Source organism: Eulemur rufifrons, chromosome 24, assembly GCF_041146395.1.
Source record: "Eulemur rufifrons isolate Redbay chromosome 24, OSU_ERuf_1, whole genome shotgun sequence".
NCBI lineage: Eukaryota > Metazoa > Chordata > Mammalia > Primates > Lemuridae > Eulemur > Eulemur rufifrons.
In genome coordinates, this window is record NC_091006.1 from 24607878 (window position 1) to 24626515 (window position 18638).

Sequence of the window (18638 nt, forward strand, 5' to 3'; positions counted from 1 at the left end):
CAACTTGATTGAGGGGTTGAGGAATAGGGTTGGGGAGGATGAAAGGAGAAAGGATAATCTAGACCGTTAGTTTTCCTTACACTGTGGACTATATGGGCTGACAGAAATGAGCCCCAGTTGCAAAGACACATTATTCTTCTCTGAGTGTTGCTTCTAGTTACTTGGTTACTTAGATTATTCTCTAGCAGTCTAGTTGTTTGCCTCCTTCATTAGAACTTTATTTAAAAAGCCTAGTCAGGGCTGGGCGTGGTAGCTCATATTTGTAAGCCTAGCACTTCAGGAGGCTGAGGCGGAGGATCACTTGAGGCCAGGAGTTCGAGAACAGCCTGGACAATAGCAAGACCTCGCCTCTACAAAAATATTTTAAAAATTAGCTGGGTGTGATGGTGTACACCTGTAGGCTCAGCTACTCGGGAGGCAGGAGGATCACTTGAGCTCAGGAGTTTGAGGTTGCAGTGAGCTATGATGACGCCACTGCACTCTAACCCAGGTGACAGAGTGAGACTCTGTCTCAAAAAGAAAAAAAAAAAAAAAAATGCCTGGTCAGGCATGGATCTGAGAACTGAGAAGCTCTGGGAAGCGTTCATGGCAAACGTGTAAGTGGGCTGTGTGAATCAGCAGCTGCCTTGCTCTCTAACTCAATTTTAGGGAAATAAAAATATCTTTAAGACCAACCAGTTCTATATAAGTGATATTCAGAGACATCTTTCCTGGCCCAATCTTCCCATTATGCAGCCTAAAATCACAGTGTTACATTCCCTTTTTTCAGCACCCTGGAATGTAGGCCACATCACCACTTTCTCATTGGTTGAGATCAATGTAAATACCAGTTTTCTAACCTGTATGATAGGCATCACAATATCTACTTCAGAGTAATAATGGTTAAATTAGATAATATATGTAAAGGACTTAGCTCTATGCCTAACATGGTATCTGGTAGTTATATCATTAGGCCATGGTAAGTCAGCTAGGGTGGGAGAGGACTTGAAGACAAAGAAGAAACCCTTTCTTTGCTGGTATGTTTCTGTTAAGAGGGGATTTCTGAACTTCTGCATGGGAGGTATTAGGGGACTAGGAATTCACAGATTTCCTCCTATTAGAAATAAACACATTCAAATACACATATTATAACTGGAGGATGTAAAACAGATGTTTAACTAACATATCTTTCTCTCCCTGAAATAATTATTTTGATAAAGACTTGCAAAGAAATAAAAGTGGAAAGAATTTTTAGAAGCAAATTATCTTGTATTCTGCCTCACCCACCTGTTCTGGCATCTCACTTCTCATCCTGTGTATCTGCCACCTTCAGGGCTCCTTAACTTGGCTATTTTTTGCCAGTACTAGGTCCCTGGGGAAGAAGCCTGCTTTTCCATCTTTCTTTGTATTCTATAAGGCAGGTTTGGGAGGAATTGAGAGAAATTGCATCAACAAAGAAATAGCTACTTACAGGTTTTTCCAGTTCAATAGTGTAGTTTTTTCCTACGCTCATCACTTTGTAGTGCTTGATTCTCGGCATGCTAAAATGAAACAAACGGTTAATCTCCATTTGATTAGAGGATTGGGACAACACAAACTAAAGTATAAAATATCACCTGCATAGTAAACCTATGTTCCCATGACTATAGTTTGGTTGGCAAAAAATCCCCGGTGGTTTTGTTATTCTATTTACATGGTTTGCTATGTCCCTTTTGGGGGGGGGTTTATACACTAGGATATAGAAAATCTGGGTCATTGAGTGGCTGAATAAAAAAGAGTAAATAGGGAAAAAAAGAACTGAAAATCTTTTAGGTAGAAATAATTTATTTAAATGTTGGTAACTTACAAAGTAGACAACATTATAAAATCCTGTGTAAGCATATATAAATCAAATATATATTCTCTATATTAAAAGAGAAGTGGAAAGAATTATTGAAAGCAAATTGCCTTCTATTCTGCCTCATCACTAATCCAACCAGAAAGCCCTCAAAAGCTGTTCCTGATAGCTCATATATCACCCTGGATATCTGCTAACTTCAGGGCTGACTTAGAGATACAGAAAATTCTAGGTGTTAGGCACTATATGAACACATAGATGGGAATGTAAGTACAGTAGATGAATCTTAATGTCTTCCTCTTCTATGGTTACATAGCACTCTAAATTATTACCACACTAAACACATGGTATTTTATTGATTATGAACTGCTTATGAACAAGAAGCATTATTCTGTTCATCTTTGTATTCCAGCATTAGATACACAATAAATATTTATGAAACTGAATTTAAAAATATAATATTAGGAGCCCATCTCACAGTACTATCTGCTAGGACTAAATGAATTTATATTGAGATCATAAGTCAGTGTCCATGACAGTTAGTTTTGAACAAGAGTATGTTTGTGTTAAATTCCCTTGATTCATATGGCAAGAGTGTTAGGACCAAAACTTTTTCTAATGTGGACAAGTTAATAGCATTTATCACATTGTCATTTGCTTGAACAACAAACTAATTCAACTGTCGTTCTATGTAGAGAAGCTAAAGCAAAATTGTTCATCAGGTTAATCTCGACTACAGGGCCTTTTCCACCTTTTTTTTTTTTTTTTTTTTTTATCACTTCTCCCTTCATTTCCAGTTCACATTCCTCTAGGACTGAACTACACTGAAGTCTTCTATTCAGGGGACTTTTTCCTCATCATCCACCATTATATCTCTTCTTAATTATATATCACATTGGAAAACAGCTAATAAATTAATTCCAATGACCTACTTTCAAAACATGGGGTAAAACCTAACCAACACTTTCTCCTCCTAAAAGAGAGTATTCCTTAATGCTGAAACTTCAGGAGTCAGTTATAGATGGGTGAAGGAAAGATTATTGAACAGAGGAAGTCTTAAAAGTACTCTTTTGGAGTGGTTGGCTCTGGCTTTACCTTTGCCTCTATCATGAAAAGATCTTTGTAATCAGACAGTTAACTTTTGAAAATTCTCCAGTTTCAATTAGAATTCCTATATTCCTATGAAATAAATGGTTGCTATTCTTTGGAAGACTGATTAAAAAAATGTGGTTCAAATTCTGGGTCTGATACAGTGGGGAAAGGACAATCTCTTCAATAAATGGTGCTGGGAAAGCTGGAAATCCATATGTAGAAGATTGCTAGACCCTTAACTCTCACCATATTCAAAAATCAAATCAAGATGGATTAAAGACTTAAATCTAAGACTTGAAACTACTAAAAGAAAACATTGGGGAAACACTTCAGGACATTGGTCTGGGCAAGGAATTCTTGAGTGATATTCCCAAAGCACAGACAACCAAAGCAAAGTTGGAGAAATGGAATCACATCAAGCTAAAAAGCTTCTGCACAGCAAACAATCAAGTAAGTGAAGAAACAACCCACAGAATGGGAGAAAATATTTGCAAACCATCCACCTATCGAGGGATTAATTAATAACTAGTATATATAAGGAGCATCAACAACTGGATAGGAAAAATTCAAATAATCTGATTTAAAAATGGACAAATGATCAGAAAAGACATTACTCAAAAAAAGACATACAAATTGCCAACAGGTATATGCAAAAATGCTCAACATTATTTGTCATCAGAGAAATGCAAATAAAAATTCCAATAAGATATCATCTCACCCCAGTTAAAAAGGTTTTTATCAAAAAGATAGGCAAGGATGGGGAGAAAGAGGAACCCTCCTCATGCACCATTGATGGGAATGGAAATTGATGTAACCACTATGTAGAACAGTGTGGAAGTTCCTCAAAAAACTAAGAATAGAACTACATATGACCCAGAAATCCCACTGCTGGGTATATATCCACAGAGGGGGAATTCAGTATATCAAAAAAAATCTGCACTCCCATGTTTATTGCACCACTGTTCACAATAGCCAACAATATGGAACCAACCTAAGTGTCCATCAACCGATGAATGGATAAAGAAATTGTGGTACATATACACAGTGGAATATTATATGCCACAAAAAAGAATGAAATCCTGCCATTTACAACAACATGGATGGTAATGGAGAACATTATGTTAAGTGAAATAACCCAAGCACAGAAAGACAAACCTTGTGTGTTTCTACTCATATATGGGAGCTAAATATTAAAAAACAATTGATCTCATGGAGACAGAGAGTAGAATGATGGCTACCAGGGGCTGGGAAGGGTAGAGGGGAGGGGGGCATAAAGTGGGGGTAGTTAATGGGTGAAAAAATAGATAGAATGAACAATATTTGATAGCACAACAAAGTGACTGTAATCAACAAGTTAGGGTATACTTTAAAATAAAAGAGTGAAATAGAAATGTTCATAACACAAAGAAATGTTAAATGCCTGATGATGGATACCCCAATTACCCTGATTTGATTAATTCCCATTGCACGTCTGTATCAAAATATCACATGTACCCTGTAAAGATATACAACTATTATGTACTCATAATTAAAAATAAATTTTAAAAAATAAATTACAAAAAAAAATTCTGGTTCTGTCATGTAGGTCCTCTGAGCCTTCATTTCTTCATCTGTAAAATGGACATGATGATGCCTTGCTGTTGTGAATTAATGTTTCCAGAGCCCTTAGTACAGTGTCTGATACATTTAAGCACTCAGTAATTTATAACTATTTTTTACTACCTTTAAAATTGATTGTTTTATTTCAGTAGTTTCTGTGAGTCTCATCCTCTTTATTTGTAAAACATGAAAAATACTGTTTCAAATTTTTTGTTCTGCCTGAAGTTGCTTAATCTTTGATTCTCATATTAGACCTTTTGTTTGTCTTGCATATTTTGTTTTGTTTTGCTTTTCCAAAGGAATAAAGAGAGATGAGAAAAACAAGATTGATAAAATTTCCTATATTAAGGTTTCCTGATTATGACCTCAAAAAAGAAGTAGCCAGTTTTGTTTTCTTTTGTTTTTTTAATGTATGACCTTTAATGTGGTTATAAGTACTTGTTCTTAGCTTCTGACCTCAATTTTTGCAAAGAAATTTTAGGTAAATAATTTCTGTTGCCTCCTTAGAAAATGGCTTTCCAAAGTGTCTATACTACTAGCTTGGCACCTAGTCATAAGAATTTCAAGAAAACAAAACCAAAACATAAAGTTTGTCATAAGACTGGCTGGGTATGGGGTGGTTCATACCTGTAACCCAGCTGGGATTTCCCAGCTAAGGTGAGAGGATCACCTAAAGCCAAGAGTTGGAGATAAACATAGATTAAAAACAATAAAAATATAAGTAAAAATTGTGACATTAAATTCATATCCTAAGTATAGAGCCTCATTGCATTTGGTCACAAACCACATCTGTAGCAAACACTATTCCTAATAGACTGAAAACACAGACACACACATACACATTTTCTTACACACAGAACCATGACCTGGTTTACCATGCAACACTCTTGCAGTCTGTTCAGTGCACATGGCTAAGGAACAAAGACAAGTGTCTGTTTATACAGAGTAATTGGCAAGCGAATGAAGCTTACTAGGCCCCAGGTCATACTAGCAATGCAGTCATAATGCCGTAATTTAAACTTTGTCCTGCAAGTGAGTATTTTATTTTTACTGTCTTTATTCAGCATCAATGTCTTCCTATTCAATCTATTTAGAATTATAGATATTTATGGGATGGATTAGGAGATTCCTTGATAGACACATTATAGTAAAAAAGTTAATAGAGTAATATCCCCACAGATAATAGCAAATTTGAGAATCAAAGTTCTGTTTATGCTTTTATATTAAAGATAATCATTTATTAAATATTTTCATAAAGGACAAACTTCTATATTTTAATTATCTGTTGTGAAAGTGTTAACGAAGCCAAGGTCTCTATGGAAATGCAAGTTTTCATAGACTCTGAAAGCTGGGGGAGCCCTTAAAAAGATCCAACCACCCTAATTACAGAGAAAAACCAACTTTTGCATGTAAGTGCTACTGACTTTACCTAAGGTAAAGTCATTTTACCAGAAGGAAATTTTTAACCTTGACAAGAGGCTCCTAAGTGGCCAGTGGCCCTTTTTATAAATAAGTTAGATTATGTCAACAGTCCAGTGCCCTCTCATGTCATTCAGAGTAAAACCCTTGTCCCGACAATGACCTCCAGGGCTTTGAGTGACCTGCCCCTACCTCTACTTCCGGGCTCTCAACTCCTACCACTTTTCTCCTGGTCACTCCACTGCAGTCACAGTGTCCTCTTTCTGCTTGAACAAACCAAGTGTTCTTCTGCCTCAGGGCATATGCACTTGCTGCCTGGACCGCTTTTACCCTAGATACTCGCATGGTTTGTTCCTTCCCTTCCTTCAGGGCTCTGTTTAAATGTCAGTTAATAAAGTAGGTCTTCCCTGACCACTCTATGTTAAAACAATAGCAACCACAAAAATTTGCTCTCTGTGTCACCTCTGTGGGTTTCCATCTCTCTCACCCTGCTTAATTTTACTGGACAGATCTTATCATCATATATATGATATTTTAAATTATGTATTTGTTTACAGTCTATGTTTCATGACAAGAAGGTAAACTCACTGAAGCCAGGGATGTTGCTTTTTGCACTACTGTATCCTCAATGACTAGACTGTTGCTTGGCACATAGTAGCTGCTCAATAAATATTTGTTGAATTGAATGAATGAACACTACAACTATATCCAGGACCAAAGTAATGTATGTGCTCATTCATCTTATTCTCTACTGCAAATATCAGTGTTGGTTCAGTCTTTAGCATTGCTTTTATAACATCCCCTCCCTATTGTTGTGTTCATATCTTTAACCCCAATAAAACACATAGCAGGTGATGATCTGAACTTCTATGACTTTGCTACGTAAAGTGGTATCATGCCTTTAACAACAATTTCATACATTTGAAAATTAAACATACTCTGTCTCCTGCCGGATAGTGATGGAGTAGTTTCTACTGTCACTACCAGGCCTCAGGATCATATTTCCCAGGGAAGGGTTCTTCTCAAGCATCTCAGTTGCTTCTTTCCGGGACACTGTATAAAAACATCTACAGAGGTGAGATTAAAAAACAAAAATGTTTTCTTCAAGTGATGAAAATCATTACTTGAAAGTGCTACCAAAGCTGAGAGCTGCAATTGTTAACATTTCTTAAATTTTCTAGCTTTATTATTGCAATATAATTATGAATATAATGAACTATATTTACAAGCCTGTGCCACTCCATGTATGCTAATGCTTAAAGCCCTTCTTCCCTCATTCCTCTAAAGCCTCTTTAAACAAAAGTTATCTACTGATGAGTATATAATCACCAATACCATTTGAAAATATACGAAAAAAAATTAACACTGTATCCCAGTCTCAGTTTATAAATAAGATCTTGGATAAAAATTTGTTGGCGATTTCCTTTCAGGAATACAAAACAAATCTAAATGCTTCTCTTGTATGGTCTCTGTTTTAAAAACCAGGTATTTAAGGACCTGTCTGAACTCACTCCTTTTGGTATAATATGTCCTTCTATGGCATTGGTGGTATTTTTATGCATAAAATTAAAAAATAAAGCACCTCTTAATTTTATAATATACAGATACACCTTGACTTATGATGGTGTTACGTCCCAATAAACCCATAAGAAATTGAAAAAAGTGTTTAATATCTCTTGCAATTTATTGAATACTGTACTGAAAGTGAAAAACAGAACTCAAATGGGTACTCAAAGTATGGTTTCTACTGAATGCATATCACTTCTGCACCATCGTAAAGTCAAAAAATTGTAAGTTGAACCATTGTAAGTCATGGACCATCTGTGTATTATAGTCAAGAAAATATATAGTCATAGTTATAGAAAAAATCTGGCAGGATATGCAATACACCAAAATATTAACAGCAAATATCTCCAAGTGATGGAATAAGGAATTATTTTAATCTTTTTATGTATCTGTAATAAACATATATTACTTGTTTTTTTGAGGAAAAAAAGGAGTGTGTGTGACTTAACCTATCAGTCTATCAGTTGTCACTGGTTTCAGCTGAAAGTGATGGTTGGCAGTTTTCAGCGATTCTAGTACAGATAGAATACGTGTCAGAATCTGATGTCAAATATGGAATCGAGACAAATTTCATTGATAAGAACACCAAGATTCCAGGAGGAAAGGGCTCACAATCTTTTCAATAATATAAGATAAGTGTAGAATGTTGCTGAATTTAGCATGTTCTGTGCCTCTTCATTTTTCCAACAACACCTTACATGCTTTACATGGGGCCTTTCTCAAAGTATAAGCTCAACGACTACTCACTGACTGGTCAATTGAATAGAACATTCCAGGTATTTAAAATCCTTTGGTATAATTTTCTGTTAGACAATCAGTCAATCATATCAGTGATTGCCAGGGATTAGATGGGAAAAAGAAATAAATAGGTGGAGCACAGAGGATTTTAGTGCAATGACACTACTCTGTATTATAATGGTTGATACATGTCATTGTACATTTGTCCAGACCCATAGAATGTACACCAAGAGTAAACCCTAATATAAACTATGGACTCTGTGTGATAATGATGCATCAGTGTAAGTTCATCAGTTGTAACAAATGTACCACCTTGGTAGGGGATGTTGATTCTAGGGGAAGCTGTGCATCTGTGGGGGTAGATGGTATATGGGAAATCTCTGGACCTGAATTTTGCCATGATCCTAAAGATGCTCTATAAAATAAAGTCTATTATATATATACATATATATATATGTATATATATAAAAGAAGAAATGAAAATCAGTCAATCATATATTTTCATGGTGAAAAAATATCTTTTCCTTCCTTCTTCGTAAGAATATTTATTTAGGTTTGAGCTCCGGAAAGATCTATTTGATCTAAAGATATAGGTGGAAGGGGATTTCCTGTGTGGTAAGATGGCTGGTTCAAATTTGCATTTTGTTGATCATGACACAGAAGAGGAAATGTGGCATGTATTCAAGAGAGATGCAATTTATCCCCAAGACCACTTTTTGTCCCTAGTTTAATAAGGTCAAGTGGCTAACTCTCCTTGATAATTAGAAACTAGTCTTAACAATCAAATGAATAAACTAGAACTCATTGTGCACTTACGCTGGCATAGGGTTTAGTACATCCGCATAATCTTCAGTTGGTTCCTTCTCCTTTTCCACAGACGTACTTGGCAGCTGCTCTGTCTCAATCCTCCTTTTCTTTTCTCTCTCTAGGACTTCATGCAGCCTAATTACTTGCCCAGGTAGGAGTGACACATGTTGGGGAACTGACAGCTGAAACCAATTGAAACAGTGGCAGATGAGAAAGCCAGCCCAATAACTTACTGATTTTAGTAAAGTTGAGCCTGTTCTGGTCCTATGAAGCTTCAGTTACCAGACAGAGATGGATGGGTGGAATCACAAATAGAGGATCTTGGTCTAGAAGGGTGTCTTAGAACTGCCTCTGAACTAACTAGAACCTGCACTGGTGCCCATCCTTCTTTCAAGACATCTTCCTTTTTGTCTGTCCCCAAAGCAAAGTATACCTACTTTGCATGACAAGCTAATTCAAGTACCAAAATCCTCTCATTTTGCACTCTGAGCTCACTAGTTTGTCAATGCCAGGGAAGTTCCAGAGCACCTTTGAGGTGCCTCACTTTCTCATGAGTAACCTGGAATAAACTCCCCCAGCCATATGGCAGCAGAGGATTGAGATGGAATTATTCATCAGATCACTGAGGATCAGCATACAGAGGTCTATATTTTGTGTTTGTGTGTGTGTTTCAAACATTCAATCACACATTAGAATTATGGTACTTCTCTACTTAGTTGGTTTTGTTGTTACCTTTTCTAGAGATATACAGGGTGTCCCAAAAGTTTCCATACATACAAAGGGAAAATTTTGTAATGAATATTTTGTAAATAAAGGTGTATTTAGCTACAATTTCCCATTTTCGCTATGTATGGTGACTTTTGGGACACCGTATATTTTGGATTGAGTTACCTACAAATGTTCTGAATTGTATTCATACCCCCGATTTAGACCTCATTAAGACCAGCTATGTACTCTTGAAAGGTGTAGTGTGAGTGGTAGAATAATTTTCTGTAGGTGACACTAGCTAGTCCATATTTGGAGGCAGCTCTGTCTGATTATAATCTTTATTTCCAGATGGGAATGCATATTTTCCAGGAGGTATATAAGAAAGGCCATTAGAGTAGGGGAAGAAAACATCAGAACTTCACTTTCTATTGTTTCTATTTCATTAATTCCTATTATTGTTTGCTTTATTATGTATATATGTACATATGAAATTTAAATAACAATTTACTAATGGGATACACAGTTAAAAAGGTTTAGAGACCATTCTTCTAAATGACTAAGTAATGGGGAAAATAGCTAATGAAACAGCTACTCCTTATTGACTATTATAGCTCAAGCATGGTGCATGTGTTATTGCAAATCCTCACAGCAATGCTACAAGATATTGTTATCCCAACTTTACAAAAAAAACCACAAAAAAAAAAAAAAAAAAAACACCCAGGCTCAGAAAGATTAAATAACTAGTCCAAGGTGACATAGCTAGTAAGTTCAGGACTCAAACTTGGGTTTGATTCAAGAGCAACATCTCAGTTCTTTCTACTACACACAGTTGGTGCTTCTCACACTTCTGTCCTGAAGTTCTCCTAACAACAACACAGTGTAAATGTTCACACACAGTGAGCTGGGAACATAGCACAAAACATTGACAGAGGACAAAATTTGAGGCTATTTATCTTCTCTTGAAAATTCACATGAATTTTATTTTATATTCTGTAATATATCTATGGATGTTTTAATATAAAATAATGCTTTTGATCCTTACCTCAAGGAAAAAAACTGAAAGCTAAATGTTTGGCCAAAACTTCAAGCATAATTAGCATACCGGAAAATGCACCAAGTTTTTGCTGGGTTTTAGAGCACTCCTTGACACTTAGTCACTTACCCTGGGGATGCCTGTACCCCAGTATAAGGTGCACCAGGCCACACAACGGTGCTTTTTTTACACCAGAGGGAGAGGGTGCAATCGCCCAAAGAGTTTCTTTCCCTACCCGCCAAAAGTCAACATGAACTTCACATCTCTAACTGGCCCACTTTTCTGGCCTCTATGACTTCTCTACATGGTAGTTGAACTCCCAACTTTTACCTGTTACTGGCTGAGATAAAGAAAGTATCCACTATCTTGGTGAAGTGCAGTAGTCATTTCATATATGACTTTACTTAGAAATTAGCTTTGGATAGTCTGTTTTTAACTGGCCCTAATAAACATAGAAAATTTTCATATCCTCTAAAAGTATTAGAGACATGGTTCTCTTTTGGGGTCTGGTTATCAAAATACTTCATTTTTCCAAGACAGTTGCTACAGTGGGTTTATTTAAAATAATGAATATTTTTTATCTTGCTGTAACAGTTAACTCTAAGCAGTAGATCTTACTATTTGCTTCTGATAAGATGCCACAAAGTTGAACAGATAAGCATCCCTTTGTTTTAAGACTCACTAAGCAAATGTTTAAAGGTGAGTTTTCATTTTGATGGTCTCTCTCTTTTATATTATCTATATTATTAATAACAGTCATCTCAGCATTTTATAAATACATATTAAATGAATAGGAAAGGAATTGGAAAGCATTTTAGAAGATGCAATGTAAGCTGCAAATATTAGAATATACAAGGACCACTGTGTCAGAAGAATAAGACCAAAAAGTAGATCTCCCTGAACACTTGTCACTCCCTAATACATTGCTTTATTTAATTTTCTTCATAACAATTATCAAAATAGAAACGATCTTGTTTGTTTACTCGTTTATTTTATTTCTCCATCTTCACCACCAGATATAACTTTCATGAGTAAGTGCCAGGGTTTAGATCTATCTTTTTTCATTACTTTGGCCACTTTCACTCTGCATGGTTCATAGTAGGTGTTCAGCAAATATTTGTTGAAAAAAATGAATCACTCAAAAGTAATGATCTTCTTACCTCTGTGACTGTAAGGATGAAACCTCTCCATTCTTCTCCACTTTCTGTGTTCTCTGTCTAAAATTGAAGGTGAAAGCAGAGAAAAACAAAGAAGAAAATCCATGAGTGAATATGAGCATTAATACTTTCATTAACTTCAAATAACTTTAAAATTTCATATGATTTTATAACTTGAAATATGTAAGTCATCAAAACCCAGCAAGATTGACAAAATACATATTCTTCTATTGAAGCCACATTGTTTGAAAAAGGAAAAAATAATTCATTTTCTGTTTATAACTATCAATTTGTATTTATTATGAAATATTTCAATACTATTTTCTTTTGTCAGAAGACAGAAGTATATAGCCTAAATCTGTTTGCTTACTTAAAACAAATGCAATTGTGCAAATTTACTTAACAGAAAAATGTTAGCAAATTTATTTTTGCAGCATGTCAATTCACAGTTACTCACTTCGTAAGTATTTAATATTGACTGTCTTTAAGTTTGGGCAACCAATGTAGAAACTTCCAATTCTTAGCTCTAATTACTATTACTTGTTTATTTTACTGTGGTGTTTTATTTTTTGGTTGTATAGAAGTTATGTGTTGAAATATAATTGTGTTCTGTTTTAAAAAAATAAGAATATATAAATGCTATTACTACCATTAATAATATTAACCAGCATCTTTTGAGTGCTTATAATGGAAGCTACTGTTCTAAGCACCTCACAGGTATTCATTGATTTCATCTTCATTGCAACTTGGCGAAAGGTACTATTAGTTTTTGTTTATTTGCTTTACCAATTTGTTCATTTAACAGATATTTATTGAGTACCTTTATGTGCTAGGCGTTATTCTAGATACTGGTTTACATCACGGAACAAAACAAAAATTCTCATGGAGTTTAAGGTCTAGCAAGGAACAATAAACAATAAACACAGTAGTAAATTTTACAGTGTCAGAAGGAAATAAATGGGAAAAATGTATAACAAGGTAAGACAGATTGGGAGTGTGACTGCAGGTAGGGGAGGAGAAAAGTGTTACCATTTTTTATGAAAGTGATCCAGGTAGGCCTCAGCAAGGCCCTACGTCTGAGCAAAGACTTACTTCTGGGTGGAGAAATAAAGACTACAAGGAGGATAAATAACCTGCCTGCACTCACACCTTTGATGAATAAAACAGCGCAAATTCAAACCTAGGCATCTGACTCTAATCCTGTGCTCTGAACCACCGCATCCTCAAATTATCTAGGGAGTTTACCTAAAATATAGATTCTGCGGTGGGGTCCGGATTTCCTAAGTACAGGTGATTCCTATTACACTAAAGTTTGAAGGACCAGTGCTTTCAAGGTCAATCAGTAATTTCCTGGGAAAGTCTCCAATTACGTTTTATTCAATTGCAGGTTGTTCTCTTTATGTCATTACTGGTAGTTGTTGGTTGACTTGACTTGGTTCACCTTGAGTGCTGACTCAAGAACATTTTAAAAAACACCAGGTGGGATCCCTGACTTTGTCAGAGGACAGAAGTATATGGTTTCATGGTGCTTGTATACTAAACAAGTCATCATGGTCTTTTAAATACCAATGCAGAAATCTGGTTCCTGGCCAAAAGCAAGCAAGGAATGTTAACAAAGTCTAAGACTTAGCCTCTCTTTTAATTCCTCTTTACTTTAGCCATTGGGTAAATGTTATTTATAACCACAACCCTTTTGCAGACTATTTCTCCTCACTCACCTTCAGTTGCACTTCCTCTTTTGGCAAAACAAGGGTGAATTTTGGACAATTCTTTTCAGTTGAACTCTGGTCAGTAAGGCGTGTGAGGTCTATTATATCTAATTTGTCAACGTACTGCAAAGATGAAGGAAAATCTCATTGAATTATTTCATGGTAACAAACATTAGTCCTAGCAGGAAGGAAATAAATAATATCTTCTTTTAAATGGGTTATACTTTGCATGATACCCTGGTTTTCCCAATCCCAGAGAGCATCTGGAAATGTATTATGTGGTGGTGTGCTGGACAGGTTTGCAAAAGCCAATTGTTAAATTTTTAGGAATTTTGCAGGTAGATTATTTAACATAGCCATTATTAGAAATTAAATTATATAAACATACCAGTAAGTAAATTATATATTTAAAAAGTAATTAAAACTTAAAATTTGTTACTTCCTAATTATATTACTGCATTTGACTATTCTCTATGGTCTTGAAGTTAGTTATTTACATCTTTGCTGCTGTGTCATGAAAATACCAGATAGTGGTGTGCTACTGTGATCTTCTTCCCAACTCCATGTTCAGTGAGGTCAGGTGAACAGACTGAAATCAGCCATGGTGGGAGTATTTACACCATGGAAATTGGTAAACCTTATAAATCAGGGCTTGACTGATTGTTTTGTTGATTGTTCCAGAGGCAACACATTTTTTCTGCAAAAGGCCAAATAGTAAATACTTTACACATACATACTGTCTCTCTTGCAAATTCTTCTTTGTTTTTGTTATTTTCTTTACAACATTTTCAAAATGAAAGAAACCATTCTTAGCTCAAAGACTGAACAAAATCAGACCACAGGTCAGATATGGCCCAAGGTCCACAGATTGTGGTCCCAGGTCTAGACTTAAGAAAGAAAAGGAAAAAATGTTAATAATATGGATGAAACTTCAAAGTTTGTTGTGTCTGAAGTTGCTTCACTGTAAATAGAACAAAAATTGCCAAAATATTCTTTCAGATTTCAAAAACTATTATCTAACTCAGCAAAGAAGTTGCTCATGTCATTGACTTTAAGAATACAAGAAGTTCTGACATACATAATCATCATTTTACTTTTCTTTACACATTAATGTAAATGAAAATATCAGTCAACATTCATGTCAAATATCATATTTAATGCCAATAAATTTATTAGGGAAATAGTAGATTGGAATACATCTCCATTTGTCAAATCATAATGGAATTACAATGACAGTTGGCTACCAATGCAAAATCAAGGAACACATTCTGTGAAAATCAATCGGTTATATGGAAATTACAATAAAGAATATTGTAGGCCTGGTGCGATGGCTCATGCCTGTAATCTTAGCACTTTGGGAGGCTGAGGCAGTAGGCTTGCTTAAGGTCAGGAGTTCAAGACCAGCCTGAGCAAGAGTGAGACCCCATCTCTACAAAAAATAGAAAAATTATCCAGGCATGGTGGTGTACACCTGTAGTCCCAGCACTCAATAGGCTCAGGCAAGAGGATTGCTTGAGCCCAGGAGTTTGAGGTTGCAGTGAGCTATGATGACACCACTACACTCTAGCCAGGATGACAGAGCAAGACTCTGTCTCAAAAAAAAAAAAAAAAAAATTGTACATTTTTTAAATTGTGTGCTACACATTCTTTATATCAGTAATATTTACAAGTTTATGTACATATATTCATATATACATTTTTTTTTCCAGAAAGCCATCGTTCAACATTTACCACACACCACTGGTTATGAGGATTTTTAAAAGAAATTCCTATCTTGTCCAACTACAATAAAAATATGTCTTGTGAGCAATTGATCCATATGGACTGGTCTGTATGCCATGGGTCAGATTTGCCCTCTAGTATTAGAAAGAACCACCTCTAGTAAGTGTAGTAGAGTTTTTATGGTATATATATAATTTTTCTAAATTAATCTCATTCTTGCCTTCTTTTTATCTCCTTTTATTTTCTTCTTAGTTATGCCTAATACAACTTTCTTTACTGTATTCTTGTAAGTCTCCTTACTGTACTATATTCTTGTAAGTCTATTTTATCTTTCTGAATAAGGTAGGGCTTACAAGTATGTCCATAAATTTTTTCCAGAGCTATTCCTATATTGACAGGTCGAAGGGGAGTTTGGGTTGGCTTATTTATTTTCAAATCTAACCATTCCACAATGTATATATACTACAAAACATCATGTTGTTCAGGATAAAAATATACAATCTTATATGTCAATTTAAAATTAAATAAATAAATTCGCAAAAAGGAAGGAGAGGTACAAGGGAAGGAAAACAGAATTTAATATTAAATAAGAATACTTTTCTGATGGATTGTCTAGCTCAAGCTCAGTGAGTTGTGTTGCAACAAAGGAGGAAGCAGCAGAGGAAAAGGTGGCAGAGTTAGATAGAGTGCAGTAAGCTGATCTATTGATTAGAGGAAAGAAAAATCATATCTTTTTGTTTTTAGTTATAGTGTTATAAAGAGGCTTAAAGGTCATCTATCTAACCCAGCTGCTATCCGATGCTTGAATGTCCTGCAGGCTATCCTTCTATGTAGTCTGTGTTCGAATGTCTCTAACAACGTGGAACTCACGCCTCCTAAGCAGCTCTGTGTCCTAGCAAGCTTTTTCTTACATTGAGCCACAGTACTTTCTCCTGGGACTATCACCCCAAAAAGTTCCCCGAAGTCTGCATCCTCTTTTAACACAATTGGTAAATGGGCAATTCTGCAGCATTTAATTATAATAATCGCTTCATGGTGTAATGATTAAGACGGCTGGCTCAGGAGCAAGACATGGAAGGTACCCCTTTTATCAGTTCTCTGATCTCGTACAATATCTTAATCCTTAAACTTGACTATTCCCACCTATAAAATGGGGATTAAAATTGTACCCATTCTGTAGAGTTGTGAAAATTAAATGAGATACTTTAATGCTTGAATGCTTACTATGTGCCAGCTTGCATATACTGTCTCATTTAATTCTTTTGATAGCCTTATGAGATGGGCTACTTTTATCTGAATTTTAGAGATTTGAAGATTGAGTGTGTTGGATGGTGATCTTCTGTTTGCTCCTCTAGAGTCATTTTTATTCCTTCACCACCCAATCTTGCACCAGGAGAGGGACCTAGACGGACCACATCAAGGGGCTCCCATACCCTCTGACTGCCTGTTGGAGTGGACCACTAGAGAGCACTGGTAGGAGATCACAAGAGTGAGGAAAGAGAGGCTGGGTATTTATTACCCTATGCAGTTACTCCCTCAGTCAAAGACCATACTCCTCTCACGGCAGTCACCTCCACACAATTCTCCTGACTACTCTCCCACTCTTTCTTCTCACTCCTAGGTGTGACAAGAGGATACTATAATTACCATCAGGGGTCTGTACTATCTTTTGTGGTTTTCCTACGCCCTGTCAACTGCTTTGAATATTTATTAAAATTTTATTAAATGCTCTTCAAATTGCCCAAGTTGAGATGTCATCTGTTTTCTACCAGTTCCCTGTCTGATACACTGAGACACAGAGAAGTCAGGTAACCAGCCCAAGATCCCACGGGTAACAACGGCAAGGCCAGGATAAACACGCAGGCAGTCTGTCCGAAGAGACCAGGCTCTCAATGGCTAAGCTATACTGACTCTTGCCATGTAGGAAGTGAGCAACAACCATTAGTTCCGTCGTTTACTATGCATTACACAAAGTTTAGACCAGGGGCTTTTATATTTACTGACATCAGTGGGAAATTGGAATGTACAACAGAGACATTAATTTTTAAAAATTTAGTATGGTATTTGAAAACACCCTTGTGCAAATCTTGTCTATCCAGAACCCTGGTGAAAGATGACCATTTTAAATTTGTTTTTTTAAAAATGGTTTCTGGCTAGTTCACCACTAATGGTGCTGAAATGCCTGTAGGTGGAATATATCACACAGGCTCTTTTTCTGTTTTCCTCATTAGATCTAGGCATCTAATAATGATGTTCTAAGAAGTATGGGCTACTATACCCGTGGTCCACAATGTTCATATTTAAACATGTTACTGGCTCATGAACTCTCTTATAAGTATAGCATTCCAAGGTAGGCAAGCATTTGCCACTAAGATGCTACATCTTATTCCTGGAAAAAAATGAAACACACAATCAGACTTTGAAATTAATATGAATATATAAATCTCAGAATCTTTTTATTGTCATTCTTATGGTTAAGCTCTTAGAAGTCATGCTTTGTGGAGCATGTTTTTGTCTTCTTAGAAAAATTTAATTGTGAGTTTGTATGTTATATTGTTCTGGAGAGCATCTTGTTTCTTTCAGATTATAATTCCATGCTACAGCAAGATAAAAAGTGGGAGAAATTGAAGCTATCACATGGTATTAAGCAACTTATATACAGATATCTAGTTAAGATTTTCAATTTTTAACTAAGTTTTAATTATCAGGATCAGAAAGAAAAGAATGCAAAGTAAAAAACATGAATTCATACCTTCTTCTGAGTTGCTCAGGAAATTTTACCATTGATTATCATTATTCACAGCCCTCACAGATTTGCATTTTCTCATTTGAATTGGTCTTAATAGAGCATCTTTATTCTTGGATGGCAGAAGTTCCAAATTGAAAAACAGACTATGTGACAAGGATACATTGAGAACAATTTGAATCAGCTGAACATGTTCAACTACTTACTCTTGTACTTTTTTTGTCAGTATAAAAGAAAAGTGTAGTTCCTCTCAACTCTGTCCAATAATGTTTATACTCCTGTAGGAAAGAAATCATAAGCATTATTCGTTAGTATATATTCAATTATTTTCCTATTGATGTCTTCCTTTATAACTTTTTAAATTCCTTATGTGATATAAGGTTCTTCTTTATCTTGGGTAATTCACCTAATTTTTATGACTTAACTTTATAATTGATTCTTTTTTTTTTCCTTTTTATGGTAGAAACGGCCTTTATTGGTTGCAACACAAATTCTAAGAGGAGGGGATAGGACAGCTCCCGCTCCT

At 35.6% G+C, this 18638-nt stretch overlaps 1 protein-coding gene across 1 annotated transcript in view; it reads right to left on the reverse strand.

Annotated features, from left to right (window-relative positions):
* Positions 1-18638, reverse strand: part of STAP1 (signal transducing adaptor family member 1) — a 31778-nt gene that overhangs the window by 4960 nt on the left and 8180 nt on the right. The window contains 6 exon segments of the mRNA XM_069458168.1: positions 1451-1520; positions 6865-6993; positions 9047-9219; positions 11939-11995; positions 13654-13767; positions 18319-18390. Of these exon segments, the coding sequence (XP_069314269.1) occupies positions 1451-1520; positions 6865-6993; positions 9047-9219; positions 11939-11995; positions 13654-13767; positions 18319-18390 (615 nt within the window).